The 12,086-nt window shown below is 39.4% G+C and overlaps 1 protein-coding gene across 3 annotated transcripts in view; it reads right to left on the bottom strand.

Annotated features, from left to right (window-relative positions):
* LOC106599962 (low affinity immunoglobulin gamma Fc region receptor II-like) overlaps positions 1 to 12,086 on the bottom strand; it is an 87,634-nt gene that overhangs the window by 62,102 nt on the left and 13,446 nt on the right. For all 3 annotated transcript variants that reach the window (XM_045713521.1, XM_045713523.1, XM_045713522.1), the window contains exon 2: positions 11,774 to 11,818. In XM_045713521.1, coding sequence (XP_045569477.1) covers positions 11,774 to 11,818 — 45 coding nt within the window. The remainder of the gene's footprint in view (positions 1 to 11,773; positions 11,819 to 12,086) is intronic.

Here is a 12,086-nt window from a genome sequence, read left to right as displayed (position 1 = left end):
CATCTTCTCTAATATTTGGAATCAAGGTCTGATCACCCCAATCCACAAGTGGAGACAAATTTGACCCCAATAATTATCGAGGAATATGCATCAACAGCAATCTTAGAAAAACAGCAGACTCCAACATTTCCACAGTGAAAAAAATGTACTGAGCAAATGTCAGATTGGCTTTTTACCAAAACAGCCATCACACCTTTATTGAAAAACAAACAAAACAATATCAGTTTTCTCACGCTTTGTTGATTCCAGCATTTGACTCAATTTCGTATGAGCTATACAAATTGATGGAAAGCGATGTTGGGGGGGGTATACGCCACCCTATCCAACATGTATATCAATTAATTGGTGAGGGCACTAGAACAGTCTACAGCACCCAGCCGCACCCTACTGGACTGGGAAATAAAATGTCTACTGTTTGCAGATGACCGCACAAAGAATTATATATACACACCTCGGCTTGAACATCAGCACCACAGGTAACTTCTAAAAGGCTGTGAACGAGCTGAGAGAAGGGCCTTTTATGCCATCAAAAAACTCAACATGCCAATTAGGATCTGGCTAAAAATACTTCAATCAGTTACAGAACCCATTGCCCTCCATGGTTGTGAGGTCTGGGGTCCGCTCACCATCCAAGAATTCACAAAAAGGGACAAACACCTAATTGAGATCATGGCAAAAATATACTTTGTGTACAACGCAAAAGCTCAAATAATGTATGCAGAGCAGAATTAGGACTATATCCACTAATGATCAAAATCCAGAATAGAGCTGTTCAATTCTACAACCACCTAAAAGGAAGTGATGCCCATACATTCCACCACAAAGCCCTCACCTACAGAGAGATTAACCTAGATAATAGTCCCCTCAGCTAGCTGGTTCTGGGGCTCTGTTCACAAACACAAACAGACCCCACAGAGCCCCAGGACAGCAACACACCACATCCTGAGAAAACAAAAAGAGAATTGTTTGACACACTGGAAAGAATCAACCAAAAAACAGATCAAATTAGAATGCTATCCTAAACAGAGAGTACACAGTGGCAGAATACCTGACCAGTGACTGACCCCAAATGTAAGAAAATCCTTGACTATGTACAGACTCAGTGAGCATAGCCTCGCTATTGTGAAAAGCCGTCATAGGCACTTGGCTCTCAATAGAAGACTAAGCAATTTTCCCACTGTCCACAAAATGACGTCGAACCTGAGCTGCACTTCCTAACCTGTGGTGGAAAAATCAGCTAAGTAACAGAAAATAAAGATGTATTATCTGCTGAATATGCTTAAATGACTGGATTCATTACAATGTATGACTTCAGACCCTGCACTTCCTCATATGGGCTTCAGTCACATGGGGCCCAGAGAGGGGAGAAGTCAGGCTTGTCTGTCACTGTCACATGTCCCTGTTGCTATGCAGAATATCATAAATAGAATAGGGCAAAGGAGGTCAGAAGGAAACATTGTTTTCTTCTGTGAATGTGTCTTTACCTATTGCAAACCATGTGAAGGGGTGGCGTGAGTAATGGGAACTAATCACTTGTCTCCACAATGTCTGTGCGTCAGTCACCCCCTCCTAGCAAGGTGGAAGCTAAGTAACAAATGTCCATTTAAGTTCTTAGTACTGAACAAAACAAGTTCCTTGTATTTGGGGCCTAAGGTCTGGCACAGGATGTGTGGGGTTAGTGTCTGGAACCATTGTACGTCATCTGAGGTTGCATCTATCCTGAGACTGTATATAACCCAGAGGCTCACTCCACTCAGTGAGCACTCACTATTTTCACCTTCATTAAATAGTACCCGAAAAACACCAGTCTCAACGTCAACAGTGAAGAGGCGACACCGGGATGCTGGCCTTCTAGGCAGAGTTCCTCTGTCCAGTGTCTGTGTTATGCCCATCTTAATATTTTATTTTTATTGGCCAGTCTGAGATATGGCTTTTTCTTTGCAACTCTGCCTAGAAGGCCAGCATCACAAATGCTGATGCTCCAGATACTCAACTAGTCTAAAGAAGGCCAGTTGTATTTCTTCTTTAATCAGAACAACAGTTTTCAGCTGTGCTAACATAATTGTAAAAGGGTTTTCTAATGATCAATTAGCTTTTAAAATGATAAACTTGGATTAGCTAACACAACGTACCATTGGAACACAGGAGTGATGGTTGCTGATAATGGGCCTTTGTATGCCTATGTAGATTTTCCATTTAAAGAAAATCTGACGTTTACAGCTACAATAGTCATTTACAACATTAACAATGTCTACACTGTATTTCTGAACAATTTGATGATATTTTAATGGACAAAAAAAAGTGTTTTTCTTTCAAACAAGGATATTTCTAAGTGACCCCAAAATCTTGAACGGTAGTGTATATTACAATGATATATTTTACTTTATAAGGACTGAATGCTAAGTTAAGGCTACCAAGCTTGCTAGGACAGAACAGATACAACTTCAATTAGCACGGAGGTGTGAAGTGAGAGCCCTTGAGCCCAACAACATTGGCAGGACAAAGTCTAACCCACCCAAATGCAGAGGCCTTTGAAGCCCTCTCCTGCTGTTCAGAGGTCATTACAATACAGTACCCCCTGGATGTACAAAATGAGAAGACACGAAAAGAGTACAAAAATAAGCTCCTTATGGAAAATCCAGAGAAACTTTTAGCTGACTGTTATAAAAATGGGAACATAAGCAACTTAATGTTCCACACAGACCATCCCCTGGCATGGTGCAGTGCTATTTTAACACACTACCCCTCTGCCTTCTTAACAGAGTATCACTTTATTATAGACAGACTTCTCCCCATCTTAGCTACTACCGCATCAATATGTTTTGACCATAACAGTTTACAATCTAGTGTTACTCCAAGCAGTTTAGTCATCTCAACTTGCTCAATTTCCACATTATTTATTACAATATTTAGTTGAGGTTTAGGGTTTAGTGAACGTTTTGTTACAAATACAATGCTTTTAGTTTTAGAAATATTTAGGGCAAACTTATTCTGTGCCTTCAGTCTAAGGACCAACTACGACCACCTGGCCACATAATAACACACACAGGCACAAACGACCTGAGGAAAGGGTAGCCACAGCACTCAAGGGAGTGATTGAAAAAGCTTCTTCCACTTTCCTCAACGCACAATCTCCACCCTGCTACCACAAAAAGACTTCCACCCTACTTGAACAGAGCAATACTCAATCATGAGGCATGAAAGCCAAAGGAACTGAATCATATTAACAAATGCTATAGATGGAAGGAAAGTATTGTGGAAACCGACCAAAAAACAATTAGGCAACAACAAATTCAATCTCTTTTAGACAACTTCCTGGACAAAACGTTCCACTGTAATAGTGAAGGTGTAAACTCAGCAGTAGAAAACCTAAACAATATTTGACATCTCAGCTTCCATATCAAATCAAAATATGTGAAGCAGACAACATCAGAAAATTAACAACAATGACAAATGGTTTGATGAAGAATGCAAAAACCTAATAAAGAAATTGAGAAACCTATCAAAAAAAAGACCCAGAAAACCTGAGTCTACACCTTCACTATGGTGAAATCACTAAAACTATACGGAAATACACTATGGAAAAAGAAGGAACAACACGTCAGAAATCAGCTCAATGTAATTAAAGAATCCATAGAATCTAACCACTTCTGGGAAAATTGGAACACACAAAACAAAACACGAATAGTTATCTATCCAAAATGGGTAAACCACTTCTCTAATCTTTTTTAACAGAAAAAAACATATACATGATCAAATACAAAATCTTAGAATCAACTATTAAAGACTGCCAATTACATTGGATGAACTACAGGACAAAAAACAAACCCTCCAACCCTAAAAGGCCTGTGGTGTTGATGGTATCCTCAATGAAATGATAAAATACACAGACAACAAATTCCAATTGGCTATATTAACATCCTCAGCTCTGGCATCTTCCCCAATATTTGGAACCGAGGACTGATCATTCCAATCCACAAATGTGGAGACACATTTGACCCCAATAACTACCATGGGATATGCGTCAACAGCAACCTTAGGAAAAATCCTCTGCATTGTCATTAAGGTAGAGGCTTCATATTCAGGATTCTGTTTATGCCTACCCCAAAGACAACGTGTGTTGAGTAAGAGCTTCCTGTGACAACCGGAAGTGGTTAAAAACAGCCTAGAGCTATTGTCATATAACCTGCACATAGTGAAAATAACGCAACTCAACCATGTGTCATTCAGTCAATTCTTAAGGTAGAGACTTCATATTCAGGATTCTGTTTATGTCTAACCCAACGACAAGGTGTGTTGAGTAAGAGCTTCCTGTGACAACCGGAAGTGGTTAAAAACAGCCTAGAGCTATTGTCATATGGCCAACCTGCATATAGTGAAAATCACGCAACTCAAGCATGTGTCATTCAGTCAATTCTTAAGGTAGAGACTTCATATTCAGGATTCTGTCTATGCCTACCCCAAAGACAACGTGTGTCTATTCTTTTTGCAAAAAAAACTAAAACACACACACACAGCTTGGCCATAGGGACATAGTATGGGGCTTAGAGGCTTATACTGCCTTCAACAGTTACTTTCGTTCAAACGATTCAAGAACCGTCAGACCTAGAGCTCCAAACTTTTAGAAACCTGTTCTAGAGCTCAAGTCGATAGTGCACGCTGATTTATGTGGCTCTAGAAGGTTCTCAGACCGAGAAACAGCCTCGTGCATTTGCAATATGTTCAATTCATTTTGAATATCACGGACATGGCAACATGTAGAAATGTCCCAGAGTCGCAAGACTAGGTGCATTGAAACCGCCTCGGCCCATAGAGACGGACCCCAATGTCTCTGTCCGATAGCTCATTCAGGGACCCCGTAGTAACGCCCTGAAAAAGTGGATTTTCAGCACCAATTAAGGCCATTGCTCGGGCACCGAATGACCTATCAAGCCAAAACTTGGGATTCGGGGTCGCCTCACATAGGCCTACACATATTGTCAGAGCTGGACCCGCAGCTATAACATAACTATGTGTTTTATGTTTTTTTATGGTTAAAATTGAAAGCGCTGTGAATTATGGGCCTTCTCTGACATATGTGATAGTTGGCTTCTATACGAGTTGGAAAAAGTGGATTTGGTGTCAGATGGTATCAGTTTGGTGTCAGAATGACATCTAATTGACTGATGGACGCTGACTGCTGGGTGACGAGCAATGGAGAGGAACCACAGTCACTGCCCGGCCATCCCGAGTTCATCAAGCCAGTCAATTATGCATTTCTGCAGTATTTTTGAGCATGCCTAAATTTGTGATGCTAAATGCCCATTGAATCATATTGCAAACGTAACGCGCAATATTGCAAACGTAACGCGCATTTGCAATATGATTAACAGATTTCCTAAAAGTCTGGTCCAGGAACCCATTTACCTCCTCTAGATTGTAAATTGAGTCATCACCAGCTGCTGTCATATCAGGAGAGATGTTCATATCCTTCTCCTGATTCTCCTCAACTGAGGCCACAGACCCCTGACTCCCCTCAGCCACATCCCTCTTAACACTCCCCACTTGCATCCCATCACTTGTACCAGGCACCTCCTCACTACATGGGAGATTATCCCCAGCTGAAACCCCCCCCCCACCAGTCTGGGGAAATGGCTCCAGATCTGTCCTTACCTCCTACAACAATATGTTTCTGCTGCACATCAGACGCTATGTTCCCCTCTGGTACAAGCTGCAACTCAGGACCCTCAACATTGACAACTTGTTCCTCAGCAACAGGTGCTTGCTCTACCAATGTCCCTACATCAGTGGGCCAAGGCTTCACATATGGCCAACATCCCACACTCAAAACACTGTTGACTACCCGTATTAGCATAAACCATATACAGTCTATTGTCATACTTGACTTTAAACGATAACTCTAAAGTCTGCTCCGGTGAATCCAAAAACATAACGCCAAAACAAAATAACCTGTTTCAAAGCTGGGTGTTTGTTACTCAGTAAGACAATTTTTATTTAACTTGCATACTTCCCAAACCGCAATAACTTTTGTCCGTTACATGGTGTCTAGAGAGAAACAACTAGCTTGTGTCTGTTACTGTCACGCCGTTTTTCTCTGTTTGGTTAGGTCAGGGTGTGACATGGGGTGGGCATTCTATGTGTTGTATGTCTATGTTGTTTTTTCTTTATTGGCCGAGTATGGTTTCCAATCAGAGGCAGCTGTCATTCATTGTCTCTGATTGGGAATCATACTTAGGCAGCCCTTTTTCCCACAGTCAGTTGTAGGATCTTGTCTTTGTGTTGCATGTGTTTGCACGCATAGATTTTCTGTCTTTATATTGTTTATAGTTTTTTTGCTGTTTCACATTTAAAATAAAATATGATGAACCTTGGTCTACCTTTAACAGTTACCTGGTGTCTATAGAGAAACAACTAGCTGTTACATGGTGTCTATAGAAACAACTAGCTGGTGTCTGTTACATGGTGTCTATAGAAACAACTAGCTGTTACATGGTGTCTATAGAGAAACAACTAGCTGTTACATGGTGTCTATAGAGAAACAACTAGCTGGTGTCTGTTACATGGTGTCTATAGAAACAACTAGCTGTTACCTGGTGTCTATAGAGAAACAACTAGCTGTTACCTGGTGTCTATAGAGAAACAACTAGCTGTTACCTGGTGTCTATAGAGAAACAACTAGCTGTTACATGGTGTCTATAGAGAAACAACTAGCTGTTACATGGTGTCTATAGAAACAACTAGCTGTTACATGGTGTCTATAGAGAAACAACTAGCTGTTACATGGTGTCTATAGAGAAACAACTAGCTGTTACATGGTGTCTATAGAGAAACAACTAGCTGTTACATGGTGTCTATAGAGAAACAACTAGCTGTTACATGGTGTCTATAGAGAAACAACTAGCTGTTACATGGTGTCTATAGAGAAACAACTAGCTGTTACATGGTGTCTATAGAGAAACAACTAGCTGTTACATGGTGTCTATAGAGAAACAACTAGCTGTTACATGGTGTCTATAGAGAAACAACTAGCTGTTACATGGTGTCTATAGAGAAACAACTAGCTGGTGTCTGTTACATGGTGTCTATAGAGAAACAACTAGCTGTTACATGGTGTCTATAGAAACAACTAGCTGTTACATGGTGTCTATAGAGAAACAACTAGCTGTTACATGGTGTCTATAGAGAAACAACTAGCTGTTACATGGTGTCTATAGAAACAACTAGCTGTTACATGGTGTCTATAGAAACAACTAGCTGTTACATGGTGTCTATAGAGAAACAACTAGCTGTTACATGGTGTCTATAGAGAAACAACTAGCTGTTACATGGTGTCTATAGAGAAACAACTAGCTGTTACATGGTGTCTATAGAGAAACAACTAGCTGGTGTCTGTTACATGGTGTCTATAGAGAAACAACTAGCTGTTACATGGTGTCTATAGAAACAACTAGCTGTTACATGGTGTCTATAGAGAAACAACTAGCTGTTACATGGTGTCTATAGAGAAACAACTAGCTGTTACATGGTGTCTATAGAAACAACTAGCTGTTACATGGTGTCTATAGAAACAACTAGCTGTTACATGGTGTCTATAGAGAAACAACTAGCTGTTACATGGTGTCTATAGAGAAACAACTAGCTGGTGTCTGTTACATGGTGTCTATAGAGAAACAACTAGCTGGTGTCTGTTACATGGTGTCTATAGAAACAACTAGCTGTTACATGGTGTCTATAGAGAAACAACTAGCTTGTGTCTGTTACATGGTGTCTATAGAGAAACAACTAGCTGTTACATGGTGTCTATAGAGAAACAACTAGCTGTTACACGGTGTCTATAGAGAAACAACTAGCTGTTACATGGTGTCTATAGAGAAACAACTAGCTGTTACATGGTGTCTATAGAGAAACAACTAGCTGTTACATGGTGTCTATAGAGAAACAACTAGCTGTTACATGGTGTCTATAGAGAAACAACTAGCTGTTACATGGTGTCTATAGAAACAACTAGCTGTTACATGGTGTCTATAGAGAAACAACTAGCTGTTACATGGTGTCTATAGAGAAACAACTAGCTGTTACATGGTGTCTATAGAGAAACAACTAGCTGTTACATGGTGTCTATAGAAACAACTAGCTGTTACATGGTGTCTATAGAGAAACAACTAGCTGTTACATGGTGTCTATAGAAACAACTAGCTGTTACATGGTGTCTATAGAGAAACAACTAGCTGTTACATGGTGTCTATAGAGAAACAACTAGCTGTTACATGGTGTCTATAGAGAAACAACTAGCTGGTGTCTGTTACATGGTGTCTATAGAGAAACAACTAGCTGTTACCTGGTGTCTATAGAGAAACAACTAGCTGTTACATGGTGTCTATAGAGAAACAACTAGCTGTTACATGGTGTCTAGAGAAACAACTAGCTGTTACATGGTGTCTATAGAGAAACAACTAGCTGTTACATGGTGTCTATAGAGAAACAACTAGCTGTTACATGGTGTCTAGAGAAACAACTAGCTGGTACATGGTGTCTATAGAGAAACAACTAGCTGTTACATGGTGTCTATAGAAACAACTAGCTGTTACATGGTGTCTATAGAAACAACTAGCTGTTACATGGTGTCTATAGAGAAACAACTAGCTGTTACATGGTGTCTATAGAGAAACAACTAGTTGTTACATGGTGTCTATAGAAACAACTAGCTGTTACATGGTGTCTATAGAGAAACAACTAGCTGTTACATGGTGTCTATAGAGAAACAACTAGCTGTTACATGGTGTCTATAGAGAAACAACTAGCTGTTACATGGTGTCTATAGAGAAACAACTAGCTTGTGTCTGTTACATGGTGTCTATAGAAACAACTAGCTGTTACATGGTGTCTATAGAGAAACAACTAGCTGTTACATGGTGTCTATAGAGAAACAACTAGCTTGTGTCTGTTACATGGTGTCTATAGAAACAACTAGCTGTTACATGGTGTCTATAGAGAAACAACTAGCTTGTGTCTGTTACATGGTGTCTATAGAAACAACTAGCTGTTACATGGTGTCTATAGAGAAACAACTAGCTGTTACATGGTGTCTATAGAGAAACAACTAGCTTGTGTCTGTTACATGGTGTCTATAGAAACAACTAGCTGTTACATGGTGTCTATAGAGAAACAACTAGCTGTTACATGGTGTCTATAGAGAAACAACTAGCTTGTGTCTGTTACATGGTGTCTATAGAAACAACTAGCTGTTACATGGTGTCTATAGAGAAACAACTAGCTGTTACCTGGTGTCTATAGAGAAACAACTAGCTTGTGTCTGTTACATGGTGTCTATAGAAACAACTAGCTGTTACATGGTGTCTATAGAGAAACAACTAGCTGTTACATGGTGTCTATAGAGAAACAACTAGCTTGTGTCTGTTACATGGTGTCTATAGAAACAACTAGCTGTTACATGGTGTCTATAGAGAAACAACTAGCTGTTACATGGTGTCTATAGAGAAACAACTAGCTTGTGTCTGTTACATGGTGTCTATAGAAACAACTAGCTGTTACATGGTGTCTATAGAGAAACAACTAGCTTGTGTCTGTTACATGGTGTCTATAGAAACAACTAGCTGTTACATGGTGTCTATAGAGAAACAACTAGCTGTTACATGGTGTCTATAGAGAAACAACTAGCTTGTGTCTGTTACATGGTGTCTATAGAAACAACTAGCTGTTACATGGTGTCTAGAGAAACAACTAGCTGGTGTCTGTTACATGGTGTCTATAGAAACAACTAGCTGTTACATGGTGTCTATAGAGAAACAACTAGCTTGTGTCTGTTACATGGTGTCTATAGAAACAACTAGCTGTTACATGGTGTCTATAGAGAAACAACTAGCTGTTACATGGTGTCTATAGAGAAACAACTAGCTGTTACATGGTGTCTATAGAGAAACAACTAGCTTGTGTCTGTTACATGGTGTCTATAGAAACAACTAGCTGTTACATGGTGTCTAGAGAAACAACTAGCTGGTGTCTGTTACATGGTGTCTATAGAAACAACTAGCTGTTACATGGTGTCTATAGAGAAACAACTAGCTTGTGTCTGTTACATGGTGTCTATAGAAACAACTAGCTGTTACATGGTGTCTATAGAGAAACAACCAGCTGTTACATGGTGTCTATAGAGAAACAACTAGCTGTTACATGGTGTCTATAGAGAAACAACTAGCTTGTGTCTGTTACATGGTGTCTATAGAAACAACTAGCTGTTACATGGTGTCTAGAGAAACAACTAGCTGGTGTCTGTTACATGGTGTATATAGAAACAACTAGCTGTTACATGGTGTCTATAGAGAAACAACTAGCTTGTGTCTGTTACATGGTGTCTATAGAAACAACTAGCTGTTACATGGTGTCTATAGAGAAACAACTAGCTGTTACATGGTGTCTATAGAGAAACAACTAGCTGTTACATGGTGTCTATAGAGAAACAACTAGCTTGTGTCTGTTACATGGTGTCTATAGAAACAACTAGCTGTTACATGGTGTCTAGAGAAACAACTAGCTGGTGTCTGTTACATGGTGTCTATAGAGAAACAACTAGCTTGTGTCTGTTACATGGTGTCTATAGAAACAACTAGCTGTTACATGGTGTCTATAGAGAAACAACTAGCTGTTACATGGTGTCTATAGAAACAACTAGCTGTTACATGGTGTCTATAGAGAAACAACTAGCTTGTGTCTGTTACCTGGTGTCTATAGAAACAACTAGCTGTTACATGGTGTCTATAGAAACAACTAGCTGTTACATGGTGTCTATAGAGAAACAACTAGCTTGTGTCTGTTACCTGGTGTCTATAGAAACAACTAGCTGTTACATGGTGTCTATAGAAACAACTAGCTGTTACATGGTGTCTATAGAGAAACAACTAGCTTGTGTCTGTTACATGGTGTCTATAGAGAAACAACTAGCTTGTGTCTGTTACATGGTGTCTGTAGAGAAACAACTAGCTTGTGTCTGTTACATGGTGTCTATGGAGAAACAACTAGCTTGTGTCTGTTACCTGGTGTCTATAAAGAAACAATCATATTTGTATCTTTTAAAAGAGAGAGAGAAGAGGAGAGTAGTGATGAATACAGTAATATTACTGATGATGCCACTGCGAGAAAACAGAGCAGTAGTGATGAATACAATAAAATAATTGATGAATACACTAATAAAACTGATGAATACAGTAAAATAACTGATGAATACAGTAATATAACTGATGAATACAGTAATATAACTGATGAATACAGTAATATAACTGATGAATACAGTAATATAACTGATGAATACAACATGGACACTGCTGGAGGCATCTGGGTCACAGAAAATAATCAGGCCTGCCAAACCACAAGCCACGGAAACACACCATATGGACATATTTTTAGATTTACATTTGGTATTACATTTCCTGCATTACTTTTGATATTTTTGTCAGTTAGCAGACACCCTTATCCTGAGCGACATACATTTATCTTAATATCAAACACAATATATATAGAATTTACTTTGAGAGGAGAAAGGTGCAGGCAATAATATGAGAAAGAAGAGAGAGAGAAGAGGAGGAGGAGAGGAGAAGAGGAGGGAGAAAAGGAGAGGAGGAGAAGAGGAGAAGAGGAGGAGAAGAGGATAAATGTTACTATTATAGAACAGGTGATGAATATAGAGAAATGTTACTACTATAGAACAGGTGATAATATAATAAATTTCTACTATAAATATAAATATAAATGTACTCACCTCCACCTTGTCCGAGGCTACAGTATACCAGTGTACTCAACAGCACTGAAACACACAGAGAGAACGATCACTATGGTACATGATGTAAACACTGAAACACACAGAGAGAACTATCACTATGGTACATGATGTAAACACTGAAACACACAGAGAGAACGATCACTATGGTACATGATGTAAACACTGAAACACACAGAGAGAACTATCACTATGGTACATGATGTAAACACTGAAACACACAGAGAGAACTATCACTATGGTACATGATGTAAACACTGAAACACACAGAGAACTATCACTATGGTACATGATG

Source organism: Salmo salar, unplaced genomic scaffold (assembly GCF_905237065.1).
Source record: "Salmo salar unplaced genomic scaffold, Ssal_v3.1, whole genome shotgun sequence".
Taxonomy (NCBI): Eukaryota; Metazoa; Chordata; class Actinopteri; order Salmoniformes; family Salmonidae; genus Salmo; species Salmo salar.
This window is presented reverse-complemented; position numbering and strand designations above follow the sequence as displayed.